The sequence below is a fragment of the Bacillus rossius genome, chromosome 1 (assembly GCF_032445375.1).
Source record: "Bacillus rossius redtenbacheri isolate Brsri chromosome 1, Brsri_v3, whole genome shotgun sequence".
Classification (NCBI taxonomy): Eukaryota; Metazoa; Arthropoda; class Insecta; order Phasmatodea; family Bacillidae; genus Bacillus; species Bacillus rossius.
In genome coordinates, this window is record NC_086330.1 from 341,553,057 (window position 1) to 341,577,458 (window position 24,402).

The following is a 24,402-nucleotide window of genomic DNA, read 5'->3' on the forward strand; positions in this document are numbered from 1 at the left end:
TAAGTTTTTAAAGGATTTTAAACTTCCTCAACACGATTATATTTTTAACTTGAGTTAAAGTTGAAATGTTTTCCTATTTGTTTCCCTTTTTCTAACTTTGAGAGTTCAGAATTAATTCTTCAGTCGTTTTTCACAGCTAACACTGACTGATGCATCATGGTCAAAACGTAAATTAAAATATCAAATCTAAAACAATAACAAAAAAACTATAGGGGTTAAGAGGTCAAATTTCGAGAAAAATTGAGAAAAAATATTTTAAAAATATATTATAAGAAAAACAATTGAACCCATATAGAATTTTCTCTCAATATGTATTTTATAAATGGGTTCACCAACACGCCCGTTCAGTTTATCTTACCCTCTACAAAAGAACAAAAGAACAAAACACCATATATATATATATATATATATATATATATGTATATATACACACACACACACTATTTTAAGTACCCGGCGTTGCTCGGGTTAAACACATCGTAATATAAGGAACATCACTAACGAGTTTCAAGTCTGTAGGACACACATTTGGAAATCGGTAAATTTTGATTTTTCAAAGTCCCATTGATTGCACAATCTCGGTGAATCAAGGTTACGCATCAGCAAAATCGGGACGCCGATCTTCACCGTGTGACGGACATAGAGAAATGACGAACTCCCTGTTTGTTTGTATATTACATACCTCCTATGATTTTCTTATATAAAACTGAATTTACCCCTTTTAGGGAGATTTCGAAGTAAGACTACAGTTTGTTGCCGTTACCATGGTGCGACTTCCGGAAAATATTTATATAGTTTTTCGTTTCATGGTCCATGGACCCCAAAAATCAAAGGTTTATATATATACATATATATATACATATATATACATATATATACACACTCAAAGAGTTTATATATATATCACTTTTTTATGGACACAACTGCGCCGTTATTTTTCACAAAAGACTTCCAATATGATACATAAAATATAGTAATCGGAAATCTCATCGAGTTCGTTAATGGCAAAATCTAACTAAAGGGGTGGGGGAAAGAAGGTTTTTTAAAAAAAAAAAAAACTTATAATTCTCTTAATATGAAGAATATCGTATCCGTCTAATGTATTATACATCGTAGGATTAAAACCTAAAACTTTTTGTTAGTATGAATTTTTAATACGATTAACCACAACTGCAAGAGGTGGAAAAAACAAGGATTGAAGGGAAAAAATCGTAACTCCCTTAGTAGGTACATAATCGAATCCGTTTTTCTTTTTTGTAAATTATATCATTTGTATCCTAAACTTTGGTCTGAAACAATTATTGATAATAACGAACTATTGCTACAGAAGATGAAAAAAAATCGAGGTAGGAATAAAAATAAATTCATAACTTCTTTAGAAGGCAAACCATTGAATCCGTTCAAATTGTTTGTAAATAGTAAAAATTTTATTTTAAAACTTTTTCTGGAGCAATTTTTGATCAAACGAATTATTGCAGAAAGAGGATGAAAAAAATTGGGAAGGAATTTAAAAAAACTTCTAACTGCCTTAGAATCTGTTAAATTTGTTTGTAAATCGTAAAATTTTTATCTAAAGGTATTTTCTTGGAACAATTTTTTACTATTGCAGATAAGGGATGAAAAAACAAGGTTAGAATTAATAAAACATATGCATAAATCAATTAGTAAACTCACTGTAAAATCCGTTCATATTGTTTGTAAATCGAATAGTTTTTATCTAAAAATGTGTATTAAACCATTTTGATAAACGATACATTGCAGCAAGTGGATGAAAAAAACAGAGGTGGAAATAAAATAAATAATAATTAACGTACCACGTACACTACTAAATCCCATCTTATTTATTGAAAAACCTTAAAATATTTTCCACATATTTCCATTAGAATAACAATGGAAAAAAACAAATTATTGAAGGCCAAAAATAATATAACACCCTTAGTAGACAAACTATTGAATCCGGTCAAATTGTTTGAAAATTGTATAGTTTTTATCTAAAAAAATTGTCTTAAATTTTTTTTATAAAACGAACCATTGCAGCCTGTGGATGAAAGAACAGGGTTAGAATAAAAATTATATAATTTCCGTACCAAGAACACTAATAAATCCGTTATTTTTTGTAAAACCGTAAAATAATATTTCAAACTTTCTTTCGAAATGTTTCTATACGACCAACAATTATAGCAATAGGTGGTAAGAAACAAGTGCTTGACAATTCATCGCCATAACTCCTTTAGTAGGCACGCTATTAAATCCGTTCAGATTGTTTGTAAAACTTAACAATATAAAACATTTTTTTTTGATAACACCAACCATTACTACGAAGGATGGAACGAAAAACTTATAACTCCCTTATTAGGTACACGGTAGAATATATAACACTTGATTGTAAATCTTCTAAAAATTATATAAACCTTTCGTCTGAAAAACGTTTTGGATAAGACAAACCATTACTGGTTTGAAAAAACCAGTAGTTGGAATGAAAAATAAATAAATAAATTTCCGTACCATGCACACTATTGAATCTGGTGTTTTGTATTTTATATTCCTAAATTTGGCCTAAGACTTATGTCTAAAGCAAATTTTTATGTAACTAACTATTACAGCAAGGGGTGGAAAAAGTAAAGTTAAAAGACAAAAAAAAAATCCTAACATTTTAGCAGATATACAATAAAATACGTTATAATTTATTGTAAAAAGCCTATACACTATCTAAAACCTTTGGCTGAAACAATTTTTGATGACGAACCATTTCAGTAGAAACAGGGTAATGGGGGAGGATTGCAATAAAAAAAATTCATACTTCCTTACTATAAAAATTCGTTCGAATTTATTTTAAACCATGTCAATATTATCCTTAGCTTTGGTCCAAAGCAAATTTTTGTACGCCCACTTATTAGTGCAAGGGATTAAAAAAAATTAATGTCAAAAATATTCACTACTACCTTAGAAGGCATAATAAGAAAAATCGTCCTAAGTTATTCAATGCTGGATGCATTGAGTTAAAAACATTCAAAACATTTTCTCTAGATGGAATATGATAAATGTTTTACTAATCATTTTGGAATTTAGGCTATTGGAAAACATATACAATGTTAGGTACATTAAGAGTAGTATATGATAGCCGGTCCGACGGCAGGCTTCAGGCTGTGGATGGTGCGGATTGTGATTGTCTGTCCGCCATCTTGGATTTTGACGTCACGGCGGCCATCTTGGACGAGCGTAACGTGACAATATGCGTAACGTGACACTTTATCGTGCGTGCAGCCGGCGTAACGGGACACAGCGTAACGGGACACAACGTAACGGGACATAACGTAACGGGACAAGTATATCACGGCGGCCATTTTGTATCCGACATTTTTATGACGTCATTGTGTTCTCGAAAATTCCGGCGATGTGTTTTCCGCCATTTTGAATCATGACGTCACCGTTGCAATTTTCGTTACGGCAGCCATCTTTAACTTTTTTATTTATTATCCGATTTTAACGAATTTTTTTTTAAAATTTATAAAAAAATTAAATTAATAAAATTTTAATAAATTATTAATAAAAAAATTACATAAACGACACGGAGCTCGGAGTCCTCGGTTCGAACCCGACAGAGGCAAAAAAATAAATAAAATGACGACCAATCCTTCCCCCACGGTGGATGCAAGCAGAATGACCCCCACCACTTATGTCAATGCACATATACCATCAGGTAGTATGACGTCATGTCCGTCATCTTGAAATTTGGACGCCATCTTGGAAATCCGTAATTTTTATGTTATAAAATCGGGAAAAATTCCAAAATTCATCAAAAAATTAACGTAATAGAATTCTGATTGATTATATCGATGTTCGTCCTTGGTTCGAAACCGGTGAGGGCAAAAAATAAAAAAAAATCAGATCCTTCCTCCACAGAAGCCACCTACAGACTGACCTACCACCACCAATAACTAGGTATTTACCATCAGCTGGTATGACATCATGTCCGCCATCTTGTATTTGTCCGCTGGAGGGAACCATCTTGTTTTCGTCTGCTAGAGTGTGCTGGAGTAATGTTAGTATAATGTTCTGTTCACCATAACTTTGACCTTGACCTTGGACTTTGACCTTGACCTTGAAATTTGACCTTGACCTTGAAATTTGACCTTGACCTTGATGTCCATCACGGATCCGTCATTTTATGTTCAGTACATGTTACCAGGAGCTGCCACATGCTAGTGGTCATTGCCACCATCATGTTTTCGTCTGCTGGAGGACTCCATATTGTGTGTACTCGTCTTACCATCATGATAATTTTTTAATAACATGCTACAGTGCAGTAATCATTTATTATTACTCAGGTGCCCGACATCTTGAAATTCGGCCGACACCTTGAAATCATGTAATTATTTAGTTAGAAATGCGGGAAAAATTCCAATAGTCTCCGTAAAAATCAATTATTAATTTACAAATTGAATCGATGGATCCCTGTCCACGGTTCGATTCTTGACCAGAGACAGTTGTAACTAATTATTAAATAAATGTTAGGTTCTGTTTTCCATAACCTTTCGCGGAGTTAATTAATCATTCACTCTACGAAAAAAAAACTCAAGTCAATATACCGGACCAACGAATTAAATCAGTGCCGATTAGCCTATTATAAAAGTCTAATTTTTCAATAATCTGAATAACATATAAACCGTTCATGTACAAAGCCACACATATAGATCAATTGTCTTCAGTCCATGAGACCGAGTCATGTCATTATCAGACGTATAGGCTAGTCATTTCAGGACCACATGACCTTCGTAATCCATCGTGACATTTTTATACATTCTAAAGGACCAAGTGACCTTGAAAAATATTTTAGTAACACCAAGAGGTGATAAACTAGTATATATTCAATCACTACATTTTGTACTACGTGCAATCAACAAAAAAGGAAGCACCAACAACGAAAAGACAGCACCACCAACGAAAAGGAAGCACATTTGGAAGCACCAACAAAGAAAAGGCAGCACCGCCAACGAAAAGGAAGCACATTTGGAAGCACCGACAAAGAAAAGACAGCACCGCCAACGAAAAGGAAGCACATTTGGAAGCACCGTCAACGAAAAGGCAGCACCGACAACGAAAAGGAAGCACATTTGGAAGCACTGATAACGAAAAGGCAGCACCGACAACGAAAAGGAAGCACATTTGGAAGCACTGACAACGAAAAGGCAGCACCGACAACGAAAAGGAAGCACATTTGGAAGCACCGACAAAGAAAAGGCAGCACCGCCAACGAAAAGGAAGCACATTTGGAAGCACCGACAAAGAAAAGACAGCACTGACAACGAAAAGGAAGCACATTTGGAAGCACCGTCAACGAAAAGGCAGCACCGACAACGAAAAGGAAGCACATTTGGAAGCACCGACAACGAAAAGGCAGCACCGACAACGAAAAGGAAGCACATTTGGAAGCACTGACAACGAAAAGGCAGCACCGACAACGAAAAGGAAGCACATTTGGAAGCACTGACAACGAAAAGGCAGCACCGACAACGAAAAGGAAGCACATTTGGAAGCACCGACAAAGAAAAGGCAGCACCGCCAACGAAAAGGAAGCACATTTGGAAGCACCGACAAAGAAAAGACAGCACTGACAACGAAAAGGAAGCACATTTGGAAGCACCGTCAACGAAAAGGCAGCACCGACAACGAAAAGGAAGCACATTTGGAAGCACTGACAACGAAAAGACAGCACCGACAACGAAAAGGCAGCACATTTGGAAGCACTGACAACGAAAAGGCAGCACAGGCATCGAAAAGGAAGCACATTTGGAAGCACCGACAACGAAAAGGCAGCACCGCCAACGAAAATGCAGCTCATTTGGAAGCACCGACATCGAAAAGGAAGCACCATCAACGAAAAGGCCGCACCATCAACGAAAAGGAAGCACATTTGGAAGCACAAGTTACGAGAACTTAGTCTTAGTTAGAAATCTGTATACAAGAAAAAAAAAACATTAAATTTTTATAATTGCAATTATTTATTTCTTTACATTATACAAATACAAGTAAAACAAGCCATTATTATATGTAGCCAGCTTTCCTCAGTTCTTTGAGTATGAATGATATTTCTTTGATGCACGAATAATTTCCTGCACAAAGCGAGTCATGTAGAAGTCTTAGCCGGTCAACCAATATGTTTGGATCGTTCCATGAAGTGTAATCAGTCTCTTCTACCACCATCTTACTTGTTTGATTATTATAAATATTATTTTCTCTGGTGTCTTCCGTTTTAACTCCATCCTCAGGGTTACTTTCATTATCGAGACAATGATCATCACAAGCTTGATCCGATTTATTTAATATATCACGTTGTTTCCATCGTTTCGGTCTCAGGACACCACCACAGTCTTCGATCTTGCCTGCTTTAGTTGCTTCATCACAGTCTATACCTTTGTCAACAGCCGCAGAGTCACTGTAGCAATCACCGTAGAAGGCATCATCTTCACCCAGATTACCGTAAGAATTCGATGTCGATGATGTCGAAGCGTCTTCATCGTCTTCATGCTTCCTTTTTAGGAGTCCATCATTTTTACAAAGTAGGAAAGATCTTTTTGAATTCGGCTGGAATGTATTCTCACTTTTTACGTTAAAGATTCTTCCATTGTCTTCATTCTTCCATAAATCATAATCGTCCTTCAATTTAAGTTCTTTGTCGAGATCGGAAGAACCGCGATCATAATCTCTCCCAAGACAAGGAAAATTATTGTCGTAATGCAGATCACTCTTTCTTAGTCTAGTAGAGCCATCGTTGTCCTCTAGCTTGTACACAGGCTTGACGTTACAAGTTCTGTCATGTCTTTTTAAGCTCTCTCTCCGCGTAAACGACTTGCTACATCGAACACAACTTATCATATTACGTAGTGGATTTTTATCACAGTCATTCTTCTCGTGTTGTCTTCCATTCTTTCTCAAGATAAATTCTTTGCTGCAAAACTTACACCTGTGTCCTTTCGTTACACCATCAGTCACCGAATCAGGATTCATATTAGTTACTGAGACTATGGTCAGATGCAAACTGAATTAATTAAATTAGATACATTACTTAAATATAATTTTTAATATTTCATCTGCAAGAATTAAGTTACATCATACAAAAGAAATTGTTACATGTGGTCTCGATTATTAGCATGTGATGTCGCCACGTGTTGTGTTGAGTCATAATTTATTTAGTTGTTTTATGTGGTATGCGGGAAGCTCACTAACGATCGCAAAACAAGGATGGCTTCGCTAGACATCTAGGAGAAGGAAGTTCATCTTACATGTTAGTGCTCCACGGATGTCTCATGACATATTATTTGACTGAGTAATGGTTGCTTAATTTTTATTTCCACCTGGTAAAAAAATTACAAGTGCTGATTTAGTAACAGATATTCTCGAATTAAATGTAACTCTAAATAACACGTCATGACTCATTAGGTAAAAAATCCGTCATGCAGAGAGCGGTTTCTCATAATAGACAGAAACACTTGAAGAATCCACAGGAATAATCAGGAGTTCATGGAGAAATCCATCATAATATTGAAAAAATAATAGGGAGCACACGGAGAAAACCATCACACGTTTCTTTGTTATCATATAAATACAGAAAAAATATTTAATAATAAAATAAATTAATAAAAAAATTTAAATTGAAAAAAAAATTAAATTGAAAGCAGGAATAATCAGGAGCACACGGAGAAAACCATCATATTTATTTTTAAAAAATTTTTTCCCTGTAATTTTATGATATCAAAGAAAACGTGTGGTGGTTTTCTCCGAGTGCATCTGATTATCCATGTCAATATTATGATGGTTTTCTCCGTGTGCTCCTGATTATTCCTGCTTTCAATTTAATTTTTTTTTCAATTTAAATTTTTTTATTAATTTATTTTATTATTAAATATTTTTTCTGTATTTATATGATAACAAAGAAACGTGTGATGGTTTTCTCCGTGTGCTCCCTATTATTTTTTCAATATTATGATGGATTTCTCCATGAACTCCTGATTATTCCTGTGGATTCTTCAAGTGTTTCTGTCTATTATGAGAAACCGCTCTCTGCATGACGGATTTTTTACCTAATGAGTCATGACGTGTTATTTAGAGTTACATTTAATTCGAGAATATCTGTTACTAAATCAGCACTTGTAACTTTTTACCAGGTGGAAATAAAAATTAAGCAACCATTACTCAGTCAAATAATATGTCATGAGACATCCGTGGAGCACTAACATGTAAGATGAACTTCCTTCTCCTAGATGTCTAGCGAAGCCATCCTTGTTTTGCGATCGTTAGTGAGCTTCCCGCATACCACATAAAACAACTAAATAAATTATGACTCAACACAACACGTGGCGACATCACATGCTAATAATCGAGACCACATGTAACAATTTCTTTTGTATGATGTAACTTAATTCTTGCAGATGAAATATTAAAAATTATATTTAAGTAATGTATCTAATTTAATTAATTCAGTTTGCATCTGACCATAGTCTCAGTAACTAATATGAATCCTGATTCGGTGACTGATGGTGTAACGAAAGGACACAGGTGTAAGTTTTGCAGCAAAGAATTTATCTTGAGAAAGAATGGAAGACAACACGAGAAGAATGACTGTGATAAAAATCCACTACGTAATATGATAAGTTGTGTTCGATGTAGCAAGTCGTTTACGCGGAGAGAGAGCTTAAAAAGACATGACAGAACTTGTAACGTCAAGCCTGTGTACAAGCTAGAGGACAACGATGGCTCTACTAGACTAAGAAAGAGTGATCTGCATTACGACAATAATTTTCCTTGTCTTGGGAGAGATTATGATCGCGGTTCTTCCGATCTCGACAAAGAACTTAAATTGAAGGACGATTATGATTTATGGAAGAATGAAGACAATGGAAGAATCTTTAACGTAAAAAGTGAGAATACATTCCAGCCGAATTCAAAAAGATCTTTCCTACTTTGTAAAAATGATGGACTCCTAAAAAGGAAGCATGAAGACGATGAAGACGCTTCGACATCATCGACATCGAATTCTTACGGTAATCTGGGTGAAGATGATGCCTTCTACGGTGATTGCTACAGTGACTCTGCGGCTGTTGACAAAGGTATAGACTGTGATGAAGCAACTAAAGCAGGCAAGATCGAAGACTGTGGTGGTGTCCTGAGACCGAAACGATGGAAACAACGTGATATATTAAATAAATCGGATCAAGCTTGTGATGATCATTGTCTCGATAATGAAAGTAACCCTGAGGATGGAGTTAAAACGGAAGACACCAGAGAAAATAATATTTATAATAATCAAACAAGTAAGATGGTGGTAGAAGAGACTGATTACACTTCATGGAACGATCCAAACATATTGGTTGACCGGCTAAGACTTCTACATGACTCGCTTTGTGCAGGAAACTATTCGTGCATCAAAGAAATATCATTCATACTCAAAGAACTGAGGAAAGCTGGCTACATATAATAATGGCTTGTTTTACTTGTATTTGTATAATGTAAAGAAATAAATAATTGCAATTATAAAAATTTAATGTTTTTTTTTTCTTGTATACAGATTTCTAACTAAGACTAAGTTCTCGTAACTTGTGCTTCCAAATGTGCTTCCTTTTCGTTGATGGTGCGGCCTTTTCGTTGATGGTGCTTCCTTTTCGATGTCGGTGCTTCCAAATGAGCTGCATTTTCGTTGGCGGTGCTGCCTTTTCGTTGTCGGTGCTTCCAAATGTGCTTCCTTTTCGATGCCTGTGCTGCCTTTTCGTTGTCAGTGCTTCCAAATGTGCTGCCTTTTCGTTGTCGGTGCTGTCTTTTCGTTGTCAGTGCTTCCAAATGTGCTTCCTTTTCGTTGTCGGTGCTGCCTTTTCGTTGACGGTGCTTCCAAATGTGCTTCCTTTTCGTTGTCAGTGCTGTCTTTTCTTTGTCGGTGCTTCCAAATGTGCTTCCTTTTCGTTGGCGGTGCTGCCTTTTCTTTGTCGGTGCTTCCAAATGTGCTTCCTTTTCGTTGTCGGTGCTGCCTTTTCGTTGTCAGTGCTTCCAAATGTGCTTCCTTTTCGTTGTCGGTGCTTCCAAATGTGCTTCCTTTTCGTTGTCGGTGCTGCCTTTTCGTTGACGGTGCTTCCAAATGTGCTTCCTTTTCGTTGTCAGTGCTGTCTTTTCTTTGTCGGTGCTTCCAAATGTGCTTCCTTTTCGTTGGCGGTGCTGCCTTTTCTTTGTCGGTGCTTCCAAATGTGCTTCCTTTTCGTTGTCGGTGCTGCCTTTTCGTTGTCAGTGCTTCCAAATGTGCTTCCTTTTCGTTGTCGGTGCTGCCTTTTCGTTATCAGTGCTTCCAAATGTGCTTCCTTTTCGTTGTCGGTGCTGCCTTTTCGTTGACGGTGCTTCCAAATGTGCTTCCTTTTCGTTGGCGGTGCTGTCTTTTCTTTGTCGGTGCTTCCAAATGTGCTTCCTTTTCGTTGGCGGTGCTGCCTTTTCTTTGTTGGTGCTTCCAAATGTGCTTCCTTTTCGTTGGTGGTGCTGTCTTTTCGTTGTTGGTGCTTCCTTTTTTGTTGATTGCACGTAGTACAAAATGTAGTGATTGAATATATACTAGTTTATCACCTCTTGGTGTTACTAAAATATTTTTCAAGGTCACTTGGTCCTTTAGAATGTATAAAAATGTCACGATGGATTACGAAGGTCATGTGGTCCTGAAATGACTAGCCTATACGTCTGATAATGACATGACTCGGTCTCATGGACTGAAGACAATTGATCTATATGTGTGGCTTTGTACATGAACGGTTTATATGTTATTCAGATTATTGAAAAATTAGACTTTTATAATAGGCTAATCGGCACTGATTTAATTCGTTGGTCCGGTATATTGACTTGAGTTTTTTTTTCGTAGAGTGAATGATTAATTAACTCCGCGAAAGGTTATGGAAAACAGAACCTAACATTTATTTAATAATTAGTTACAACTGTCTCTGGTCAAGAATCTAACCGTGGACAGGGATCCATCGATTCAATTTGTAAATTAATAATTGATTTTTACGGAGACTATTGGAATTTTTCCCGCATTTCTAACTAAATAATTACATGATTTCAAGGTGTCGGCCGAATTTCAAGATGTCGGGCACCTGAGTAATAATAAATGATTACTGCACTGTAGCATGTTATTAAAAAATTATCATGATGGTAAGACGAGTACACACAATATGGAGTCCTCCAGCAGACGAAAACATGATGGTGGCAATGACCACTAGCATGTGGCAGCTCCTGGTAACATGTACTGAACATAAAATGACGGATCCGTGATGGACATCAAGGTCAAGGTCAAATTTCAAGGTCAAGGTCAAATTTCAAGGTCAAGGTCAAATTTCAAGGTCAAGGTCAAAGTCCAAGGTCAAGGTCAAAGTTATGGTGAACAGAACATTATACTAACATGACTCCAGCACACTCTAGCAGACGAAAACAAGATGGTTCCCTCCAGCGGACAAATACAAGATGGCGGACATGATGTCATACCAGCTGATGGTAAATACCTAGTTATTGGTGGTGGTAGGTCAGTCTGTAGGTGGCTTCTGTGGAGGAAGGATCTGATTTTTTTTTATTTTTTGCCCTCACCGGTTTCGAACCAAGGACGAACATCGATATAATCAATCAGAATTCTATTACGTTAATTTTTTGATGAATTTTGGAATTTTTCCCGATTTTCTAACATAAAAATTACGGATTTCCAAGATGGCGTCCAAATTTCAAGATGACGGACATGACGTCATACTACCTGATGGTATATGTGCATTGACATAAGTGGTGGGGGTCATTCTGCTTGCATCCACCGTGGGGGAAGGATTGGTCGTCATTTTATTTATTTTTTTGCCTCTGTCGGGTTCGAACCGAGGACTCCGAGCTCCGTGTCGTTTATGTAATTTTTTTATTAATAATTTATTAAAATTTTATTAATTTAATTTTTTTATAAATTTTAAAAAAAAATTCGTTAAAATCGGATAATAAATAAAAAAGTTAAAGATGGCTGCCGTAACGAAAATTGCAACGGTGACGTCATGATTCAAAATGGCGGAAAACACATCGCCGGAATTTTCGAGAACACAATGACGTCATAAAAATGTCGGATACAAAATGGCCGCCGTGATATACTTGTCCCGTTACGTTATGTCCCGTTACGTTGTGTCCCGTTACGCTGTGTCCCGTTACGCCGGCTGCACGCACGATAAAGTGTCACGTTACGCATATTGTCACGTTACGCTCGTCCAAGATGGCCGCCGTGACGTCAAAATCCAAGATGGCGGACAGACAATCACAATCCGCACCATCCACAGCCTGAAGCCTGCCGTCGGACCGGCTATCATATACTACTATTAAGTTTTTTAAATGTTCCAGAATTTTTTCAAGTTTCCAGAATAAGTAGGTACTTCGAAATATACCTACGCATGTAACCTGTGTCAAAAGGGATTTTTTCACTACCTTAGGGATGTAATTTCATTTTTATATGTAGTCTATGTCACTCTCCGACTCAAACTATCTATGTACAAAAAAAATCATGTCGAACAGTTATTCCGTTGCTGCGTGAAAGAAGGGCAAACAGACATATACACTTTCGCATTAGAAGGGATTTACTTGCATGTGGTAGTGTTACATCAAAAAAAATACATACATGTTGGAGGGCAAACGAAACCAATTATTTTTATTGAAAGATGCATAAGTGGATAGCGTTCAATATTAAAAAAGAACTGGTATTTTTCGCGTATTATCTAACTTGCGATGCATTGCGACTGCAAATGAATCTTACTTATTTGCCATCTAAGTTAAACCAAAAGCATTTGGTATAGTGGAATTAATATGTGGTGGCTACATGAGGTGGTGTAGGAAAAGGCCTTGGTTTGGTTAGTTCTTTCCCCGTGTGGAAACTAGTCTGGTTTCATCACTGGTTGTGGTGAGGGAATCTAGATACGCACACGAGTGTGACGTAGGCAGTCATGTTCGAGGTAATTAATGGTGGGGGTTTCGGATCGAACACATGACTCTCTCCGAGTAAATGTAATCTTGGACATCAGCCAGTTTTTTCTTCGCTTTTTTTTTTGCAGCAGCGAGCAAGTTCGCTGACTTTTTTAACCGGTACTGGAGTAGTTGAGCGTTGCAGTGATTACGCAACGCTCTTCGCAAAAAAATTGGTACAAGAACTAACGATGCTACCCCTAATTATTTCAATGAAATCGTTTTTTAAGACAAATCATTTCTGTGGTTGTATAACTATTTTTAATTAAAAATTATCCAGACTATTAGGTTTCCACTTTAAATACTTTCTCTGTTATCTTATATGTAATAAAATTATTTCAAAAAACTAAAAAAAAAAGTTTTTATTGTTGTATGAACTAAAAAGAAAAAGAAAACCTTAAAGTTGAAGTAATTTGTTCAACATCAATAAAATGAACTAAAACTATGTTTTACGTATTTTTTAAATAAGCTTGAAGTAAGTATCGAGTAATAAACAAAACAATTAATAAAAAAAACTGGGGTGTTTGATATCAGTTTCCTTATATTTTCTAGCACTAATGGTTTTAGTAACTAGTTCTTTAAGACATAGTAATTAAGAAAATGACAGAAGAGAGCACCTCAGGCTTGTTTTTAATTAAAATTGATTGTTTTGTTTATTACTTGATTCTTACTTTAAGCTTAATAAAAATATATATGTATGTTATACAGAGGTGTAGTTCAATCTATCGTGTACAATCTATCGCTGTTGAAAAATAATTACTTTAATTTAAAGAGTACACTTTACGTTTTAGTTCACAAAACAATAAAAGCGTATTTAAAAAAATAATTTTCATTTTTACTTTTTAGTTTATATTTAATTACATTTTTTTTTATTATAAATTCCTCGAAATGCACAACCAAATAGATTTTCAGAGTCCCGGAAATCTCGAGGGAAATTGACGGCACACTCCCCCTCCCCTCCCACAAGGGTCCGAGGGTGCCCCAAGGCAAAAAATATAATTCATCTTAAGAGATTTAAAAGTTAACTAAAAGAAAAATTGTACTCCCAATCCAGACGACTCTGGTTCTAATCCCGGTGCAATAAACCTAAATTATTTTTTCAATTGTTTCATGATTTCTCTACAGGAAAAAAAAAATATGGGATGGTTCCTAACAATAGGCTATTGCCGATTGCTTTCCCATTTTCTTTTGGCTGTGTTGTTGAGTTTTTCCGTCTTACAAGACATATCTGAAAACCAGACGCTTAACTCATGTAAAAAGGGGGGGAGGGGGGGGTTTGTCTGTAAAGTCGGTTTACGGGCGATAATTTTACGTGATAACGTCGTAAGAAAACATTGATGAAAAATTGCATTATTTTTAATTTTCAAATATTATTTACAGTTTTTGCAAATTTTATTTAAATAATTTGTTTAAATATAATCACGAACAATTTGTTAAATAGCCCTCCTTAACCTGTTTGATATTATAGAAGATTTTCTCGTACGGTGGTTGGCCGGTTCTTGCACACTCGGCTCAGGCGGAACGTGACAATTTTTCGTGCGTGCGGCCGGCGGTCATCGATTTATAAGACGGTTATCACGTCAAAATATATACTAAAAACAATCCTGTAATCATCTCTATTGTGTTTGCTTGTGGTATCCCACTGACATTTTGCGCGTTACTCATCGAATGCACACACTCATACAAGAACGAACCGTTTCGGGTTACTCACTTCAGATCCTTGGGACTGCCGATCCACATGATGGGGCACAGCACGAGTCCCAGCACGGGAAGCCAGTTGCAGAACGACATGTAGCCGACAGAGGTTTTGGTCCCCAGCAACTCCAGACTCTGGGACACTTGAGAAGAAAAAGATAACATTTGAAAGAAAAAAATTAATTAAAAAAATATTATTTTACGTGATGTGGCAGGTACTGGGTTAAAATGCCTTCAAAGATAGGCCTATGGGTTTTTATGGGTTAAATTAATTCAGTATATTATACTGAGTTATATGTAGAGACCGGAAAAATTCGCGAATTCATTTCGCTTTAGGCTAAAATACAAATAGTTATACCTCAGTGCTGCCTCTGCTATTGGCTCACAACTCACCTGGATGACTCTGGGCCAATGAGAAACACCCAACCAAAGCTTTATCGAATCACAGGCTGCTACGTTGGAACGTCTCACAAGACAGCAGCCAATGAGTGGGTGACATTTGACCGAGTGTACGTAGAACTATGGAATTCATCCTACAGGTCATTGAACCCGCGAATTTTTCCGGTCCCTAACCTAGTTATATGTCATCTCAAATTATCCAGCCAGCATAAAAGTGGTGTCTTTTTACAAGCCTGATAAATAAAACCATAAATTTCGTCACTAAAATACGCGAAGACTGCAACGCAAATCACCCTTTTAGGGTCAAATTAACACCAATTCTCTGTAAACTGTTATTCGGGTAGGAGGGGGGGGGGGGGGGAAACTCATCGAAACAAAATGTAAAGTATATAAAAATCAAAAGGAAAAAAAAAACAATTGCAGACTGAAGCACACTACAAAGTAAAAGGCAACTGTGACTCATAGGTATAGTATTTAGGATCATACTAAATTATTCTATAAACAAATAGTATAATTGTTAGAGCAAGGATACAAAAATATTCTTCTCAACATGTAAATATTTTTTGTGAGACTTACTGTCCAGATAGTGGTCTTGAGAATGAGCCACACTAATGTGCACTTGATATTGCCTTTTTGGTGAACTGCATGAGAAATGGATCCAAGTAAATTTTTTTACAATCAATTTTGTTTTTACTATAAATGCAATATTTTTGTGTTTCATTAGGACTTGTACGCCATCTCAAGTTCACAAAATTAAAGCTTAGACCATTTCGTATAGAAATTAAACCAAATCATAAAAAATACATTGGACGCATACATTTCAAATAAACAATATTGAGTCTAAGAACTGATCCTAAACCACATTCCATTAAAAATATACATATGTATAAATTATTTGTTGAACAGACGTCTAAAAGTATACATGAAACTTTTATCGGAACCAGTGATTAGTTCTAATATCAGTGTTGTATAAGGATAGAATAATTTCATATTTAATAATTACTTTTTAAGTAGGCTACGTGCATTTGAACTGAAAGCTGCTTTTGAAAACACTTATTTCAGTTCTCGGTCTGAACAGAATTCCAAGAACAGTGAATTATATAATTTATTTTAGTGAAAAGGTACGGAACACACTATCACAGCGTTTATTTTAAAAAGATTAACAAAATTCTCGTTTCCCGTATGTTTCTTGACCTCCATAAAGCCGGTACATAGGTTTCACATAGTTTTAATGATGACATAGCTTGAAAACTGCAGTTTCCCGGAAGTAAATCTCACTAAATGATAAATGTGTTCCTACACGAAGAGGTTAGCAAAATATCAACGGCATTCCCTTAGCTACGCCCTCGATTTAAACACTAGTGAAAGAGTGATTGGAGATCGTCTTGCTGTAGCATAAACAAGGTCTACATATGACACAACGTTGGAAGTTTATCACGCCCCCCACATCCCGCCCCCCCCCCCAAACCATTAGAATTCTCTAGCAAAACAACTGTAACATAAATGTGGTCATCTAGATGAGCATATGTACTTAATATCTGTGCATATTATCTGGCACAAACGTCTTTATATAGCTACTAGCTGCCCAACCCGGCTTCGCACGGCTATACTAATGGAAAAAAATTAAGCCACATCTCCCATTTACAGTAATGATAAATAAAAAAATTCAGTGAAAATTTATTACAATGCTGTATAATGTACCAGAGAGAAAATGAATAGCACCGATGGTTTCCCGACTCATGCACGAAACGTACAACTGATGTACCCGTACTTCACTACGGCAGTCTACAGGCAAATCACTCTTGCGCCGCTCATTATACATGCCATTCCTTGTGGGTACGCCACTGCCGCGCGATGCCCGTTGCCATGGAGACGCAGAAGGCATGAAAAATGCAAAATCCTGTTCTCATGCAGACAAAGTACCCACTGTTGCCTGGTTTTAACCACCCATGGGATCTAATTTTCGGAAAATGTTATCCTGCGTAACATAAGGAACATTACTGTGATGTTATAAGTCTGTAAAATATATATACTTGAAAAAAGGGGCAATAAAAAAACAAAATAAACACAGATAGAGGAAAAAAATAGTTTATGTTTGCGATTTAAAGTGATAAAAAGTATTTAAATACTAATTGAACTCTTTATGAGGGTACTGATTGCTTCGTTGTTAATATCACACGGGTGTTTTTTACTTGTGTGGGAAAATTAAGAATGATAAGGCATCTAGTGCGTGGCAACAATGTTAATAGGCAATAGGAAATAAACTTATAGCGCCTGCGGCATTGTCAACACACACTTTGTACGTGTACTGCATGTTGTATCTAACCCCCTCCAACGCATTTGATTCTAAATTGGACTTTTAGTAAGGATCCCTAATTTTATTGATAATATAATATAGCCTATAGCCTTCCTCGATAAATGTACTATCCAACACTGAATTAATTTTTCAAATCGGACTAGTGGTTCTTGAGATTAGCGCGTTCAAACAAACACAAACAAACTCTTCAGCGTTATAATATTAAGTATAGATAGTCGTTACAGTGTACAATAATACGCTACATCCCAGTTAAGTGGGATGTCGTATCGGTGATCATGTGCACGGAACAAAACACACCATATGGTATAGTTGGTAGTGTACCTTGCCCATACGGCGTCCTACGTAACCAGGATCCAACGTATCTACTCGTCCGCAATAACACATCCACTGACAAACAGGAGCATTTGTGGATCCAAGTTCATTGACATTTCCTTTACATGTGCCAGCATCTCTGACGAGTATTTTGGATGGCACAGTCTGTATTTCCTACGGAATGTGGAGTTTTGTGGGAGCAGAGTGATTGCGTAACGCCACGTGCCGATCGTTCGGCGTTGCGACAGCAGACCAGCGGTCGAGGAACTTAGATAGCGTTGCGACATCTACCTGTGGAGCCGCTGAACACATATGCCTCGGGAAGCACCGTGATCGTAAAGGCCCTGTCACACTGTCAAATATTTGTCTCAAATATAAGTGACAATAGAATTGGAGGGGTAGTATTGGACGGAATTAGCTTCCAGTTTTCTCCATCAAATAAATTTGAACAGATAACTTCAAATTAATTTTAAATTAGGTCAAAATATCAAAGTTTATTAAGGTCTGAGCTATCTCAAAATTGTAAACAGTAATCTCAGTTTTGAAATTAAATAACGAATCGCTTTATTGGAAGGAATTTTAGAACTTATATTTGTGCATTTTTTTAAATTTTTTAACATGTATAAATTTCATTAACAGTAATATTCGTTACATAATTAAATAAATGTTCAGTGATTTTTTTTTAAGTTATAGGAACATAATTTCCCTTTTGCATACAATTTTTTTTCGCAGTTGACTTTCATATTAACATTATTTAAGTTATTACTCTTTTATAACATCTTTAAGTGCAAATGTGTTCTTTGCCATTTTAATGAACCATTGTGACGGAAAAGGATGTCATTTCCGTTTTAGCTAGGCACGATTATGATTGGCCAATCGCATCCAACATCCAACATCCAACATATTTTAAAACATGTCCTATATACAAAATATTAAATGTAAATATGTTGATAGTTTTTCCGAGGTCGTGTTACGGTAGAAAATTTGCCCTGGCGTCGTCTTTCTCCCCCTCGGAAAGGAGAGGGAGGGGGGGGGGGGGCTTAATGCTCCTAAATTTCAAAATTATAAAAAAAATAGTGTTAGTAGTATATGATAGCCGGTCCGGAAACAGGCTTTAAGGCTGTGGAGCGTGTGGGCACGTCCGCCATCTTGGATTGTGACGTCACGGCGGCCATCTTGGATGACCTTGACCTTGACCTTTGACCTTGACCTTGAATTTGATCCTCAAAAATCGCCACAATTTGACAAAATTGGGCAAAAATTGTCCAAAATTCCTCAAAATTCGCCAAAATTTCCATTTCTGTGGAAAAAAATTCCGCCAAAAAATCTCAAAAAATTCCACAATTCAAAAATCAGGATTTCGAAAATCCTCAAAAGTCGTTTTACCCTAGAAAGAACCCAAATTCCTAAAAGCGGCTTAAAACTCCTAAGAGCTAGCCGCTCTAAGCCGTCGAGGTCATGACCTTGAAAATTAGGATGCCATGGCAGCCATATTGGATGATGACGTCACCGTTGCAATTTTCGTTACGGCCGCCATCTTTAACTTTTTTATTTATTATCCGATTTTAATGAAAAAAAATTAAAAAATTATAAAAAAAAATTAAATAATAAAACTTTAATAAAATATTTAAAAAAAACATACATTTACGACACGGAGTTCGGAGTCCTCGGTTCGAACCCGACGAGCGCAAAAAAAAATAAAAATGGTGTCCGATCCTTCCCCCCGTGGTGACTTTTGGCAGACTGACTCCCACCACTTTTCTTAAAGCATATATATCGTCACCCAGTATGACGTCATGTCCGACATCTTGTCTTCGTTGCTGGAGACCACCATCTTGTATTCGTCGGCGAGAGTGCGCTGATAACATGTTAGTTTAGTTCTTATCCGCTAGAGTGCAGTAATCATTTATTACTGTGACACCTGCCATCTTGAAATTCGGCCGCCATCTTGGAAATCCGTAATTATTTAGCTAGGAATTCGGGAAAAGTTCCAAAACTCATTAAATAAATAGCTCATTAATTTACATATTGATTCGATCCGCTCCTGTCCTTGGTTCGATACCCGATCGATGCAATAATGTTTAATTTTATGTAAAAAATAATAATTGCAATAAACCATGTTCATCATATATATTGAAAGAACCTCTAAATCCTCTACGACCACCATCCTATCAGACATCAAGACCACCATATTGGAAATTCGTAATTTTAATGCTAGAGATTCGGGAAAAAATTCAAAATTCATTTAATAAATTTGTAATCTATATACTGATTGATTAGATCGAATAAGGTCCTTGGTTCGATCCCTGGCCGATACAAAAAAAATTTAATTTTAAAAAATACCACAAAAGCGACAGGTTTGAGAAAATAAAAACACCACAAGTTCTTTTAAAAAAATTTATTACATAAATTCAATACACTACTACAAGTACAAAAAAAACATTGACAAATTACCAAAGCCTTTTGGATTCCTCGTTTCAAACAGTCTTCTTATTGTACGGACTAAGCCTTTAACATGACTTTAAATGTCTATCCGATCCGTTCATTACCTCAGCCAGAGACGGACTGAAGTCCATATCACCAGGGTCTCACTTATATAGACTCATCAGTCGGTACAACACATGAGTCAAAACAAGAACCATGTTCATTATACTCACACTTAACTTTCTCGGAGCATTTTACATAATGAAGATGTAAGCTATCAAGACGTGAAATTAGTTTTTTGCACTTATTGCACTGAAATTGTATTCTTTTAACATTATTAGAACAACTGCTTCTTTCATGTCTGCGAGCATTTGAGGTGATAGTAAATGATGCGTCACAGTATTTGCACTGACGCAATGTACGCTCTTCATTAGTTGAAGAATCCATTGCTGACGATGAAACTTCGGATGATGGTGGTATCACGTCTGTTGAAATCTCCTCCAATGTTGACATCGTCGGTGCACACGGGATCTGCTCCTTCTCCGTCGTAGCTGTCGTCAAGGTTCCCGTAGTCGATGGTACAACCTCCGAGTTCAACGTTAAAGACGGTAAAGATGCCATCGAGGTCTCAAGAACAGCTAATTGACACGACTTATGCACCAGAAGAAACAAACTAGGTGATCCTTACACCGCCGTCGTCAGAAACAAACTGAGCGTCCTGCTGTCTAGGACTCGCTTATATACATGCACCGTATGGAATAATACGCTAGTCAAATCAAGAACCATGTACAATAATTCTAGAGTCAAATCTACAAATTAAAAAAGAAGATCATTTGATCGAAAAAAAATTCGATCTCTCCAATATACGCCAGGCTCCAAGAGCTACAATTCACGTCATCAGATCCATCTACATTTTGCTCCTATGCTTCAATTGACCATTAGCTGCAAGTGCTCCAACAGCTCCATCAGCTCCAACACGTAATGTACGCAATGTACGCGCAATACATGCAATTTACACGCAATAAATGTAATGATTACACAGTACACACAGGAAATGGAACGTACACACAGTACACACAGGAAACTGAACGTACACACAGTACACACAGGAAACGGAACGTACACACACACAGGAAACGGAACGTACACACAGTACACACAGGAAACAGAACGTACACACAGTACACACAGGAAACTGAACGTACACACAGTACACACAGGAAACGGAACGTACACACAGTACACACAGGAAACTAAACGTACACACACAGTTCACACAGGAAACTAAACGTACACACAGTACACACAGGAAATGGAACGTACACACAGTACACACAGGAAACTGAACGTACACACAGTACACACAGGAAACGGAACGTACACACAATACACACAGGAAGCGAAACGTACACACAGTACACACAGGAAACGAAACGTACACACAGTACACACAGGAAGCGGAACGCACACACAGTACACACAGGAAACGGAACGTACACACAGTACACACAGAAAACGGAACGTACACACAGTACACACAGGAAACGGAACGTACACACAGTACACACAGGAAACGGAACGTACACACAGTACACACAGGAAACGGAACGTACACACAGTACACACAGGAAACGTAATGATCACACATACAGTAGCAGAAACACACACAGGCTTAGATGGAAATCAGAATACAAGAAATAAAAACATTAAAATTTTTACTTTCAATATTTTATTACTTCTCAACATTACACAAATACAAGTAAAAGAAGCCATTATTGTATGTAGCTAGCTTTCCTCAGTTCTTTGAGTATGAAGGATATTTCTTTGATGCACGGATAGTTTCCTGCACAAAGCGAGCCATGTAGAAGTCTTAGCCGGTCAACCAATATGTTTGGATCTTTCCATGATGTGTAATCAATCTCTTCTACCACCATCTTACTTGCTTGTTTATTATAAATACTTTTAATATCACAATCGTCCCAGTGATCATAATAAGCATTATCAGATTTATTTATTATAACACGACGTTTCCATCGTTTCGGTCTCAGGACATCGCCACATTCTTCGATCTTGTCAGCTCTAGGTGCTTCATCACAGTCTATGCCTTTGTCAACAGCCTCAGAGTCACTGTAACAATCACTGTAGAAGACATCCTCTTCACCCAGATTACCGTATGAATTCGCTATCGATGATGTCGAAGTGTCTTCATCGTCTTCATGCTTCCTTTTTAGGAGTCCATCATTTTTACAAAGAATGGAGGATCTACTGAATATAGGCTTGAATGTATTCTCACTTTTCACGGTGTTGATACTTCCATTAGTTTCAGTCTTCCCGAAGCCATTAGCATCCTTCAATTTATGTTCTTCCTCACGATCGGGTGAGCTAATTCCATCACGCTCAGGACAAGGAAAATTATTGTCATAATGCAGATCACTCTTCTTTAGTCTAGTGGATCCATCGGTGTCCTCTATGCCGTAAGTAGTCTTGACTTTACATGTTCTACCATGTCTTTTTAAGCTGTCAATTCGTGTTAACAACCTGCTACAACGATTACAGCTTAACATGTTGCGTAGTGGGTTTCTAGCACAATCATTCTTCTCATGTCGTCTAGCATTCCTTCTCATGACAAAATCCTTGCCACAGTATCTACAGCGGCTTCCTTCCGATTCAGCTATAGATAACAAACCACGATCCATGGTAGCTTCTGTGACTAATGTTAGATACAAACTGTCAGTTTTCTCCAATTGGAACCATTTCTTAAATAGAGTTTTTGAAATATTACATCAGCGAGAGTTAAGTTATCTAATGCAAAGCAAATTGATGCAAGTAGTTCCGGCTGTCGTCAACAGATGACGCCACGTGTTGCTTGCAGGTAAATAATATATATTTCATAATGTGGGATGCGGAACGCTCACTATCGATCGCAAAGTGAGGTTGGCTTCGATAGTAGCCAAGGAGAAAAAAGTTCGTCCTTCCTGCTAGTGCTTCTCAGATTTCTCACGGTCCGCCATCTTGGATTACGACGTCACAGCGGCCATCTTGGATGGGTGTGACCTTGACCTTTGACCGAAACCGCAGGAATGATCGCAAGCACACGGATTAACCATCAAAATATTGATAAGTATAATCAGGAGCACACGGAGAAAACCATCATAATATTGGCAAGAATAATCAGGAGCACACAGAGAAAACCGCAACAAGTTTTCTTTGATATAATTAAAATACAAAATATTAATAAAAAATAAAAAATAAAAAGGAAAAAAAAAATTCAAACATTCTGGCTTGTACTAGAACTATATCTTTGCTCAACAATGAGAAGTTCACAAGCTAGCAGAATGTTTGAATTTTTTTTTCCTTTTTATTTTTAATTTTTTATTAATTTTTTTTGTATTTTAATTATATCAAAGAAAACTTGTTGCGGTTTTCTCTGTGTGCTCCTGATTATTCTTGCCAATATTATGATGGTTTTCTCCGTGTGCTCCTGATTATTCTTATCAATATTTTGATGGTTAATCCGTGTGCTTGCGATCATTCCTGCGGTTTCGGTCAAAGGTCAAGGTCACACCCATCCAAGATGGCCGCTGTGACGTCATAATCCAAGATGGCGGACCGTGAGAAATCTGAGAAGCACTAGCAGGAAGGACGAACTTTTTTCTCCTTGGCTACTATCGAAGCCAACCTCCCTTTGCGATCGATAGTGAGCGTTCCGCATCCCACATTATGAAATATATATTATTTACCTGCAAGCAACACGTGGCGTCATCTGTTGACGACAGCCGGAACTACTTGCATCAATTTGCTTTGCATTAGATAACTTAACTCTCGCTGATGTAATATTTCAAAAACTCTATTTAAGAAATGGTTCCAATTGGAGAAAACTGACAGTTTGTATCTAACATTAGTCACAGAAGCTACCATGGATCGTGGTTTGTTATCTATAGCTGAATCGGAAGGAAGCCGCTGTAGATACTGTGGCAAGGATTTTGTCATGAGAAGGAATCCTAGACGACATGAGAAGAATGATTGTGCTAGAAACCCACTACGCAACATGTTAAGCTGTAATCGTTGTAGCAGGTTGTTAACACGAATTGACAGCTTAAAAAGACATGGTAGAACATGTAAAGTCAAGACTACTTACGGCATAGAGGACACCGATGGATCCACTAGACTAAAGAAGAGTGATCTGCATTATGACAATAATTTTCCTTGTCCTGAGCGTGATGGAATTAGCTCACCCGATCGTGAGGAAGAACATA

General features: G+C 37.0%; 1 protein-coding gene across 1 annotated transcript in view; it reads right to left on the reverse strand.

Moving 5' to 3' along the window:
• The window catches only part of LOC134528133 (uncharacterized), a 65,699-nt gene that overhangs the window by 23,513 nt on the left and 17,784 nt on the right, over positions 1-24,402 (reverse strand). Inside the window, exon 5 of the mRNA XM_063361448.1 lies at positions 14,711-14,837. Within this exon, the coding sequence (XP_063217518.1) occupies positions 14,711-14,837 (127 nt within the window). The remainder of the gene's footprint in view (positions 1-14,710; positions 14,838-24,402) is intronic.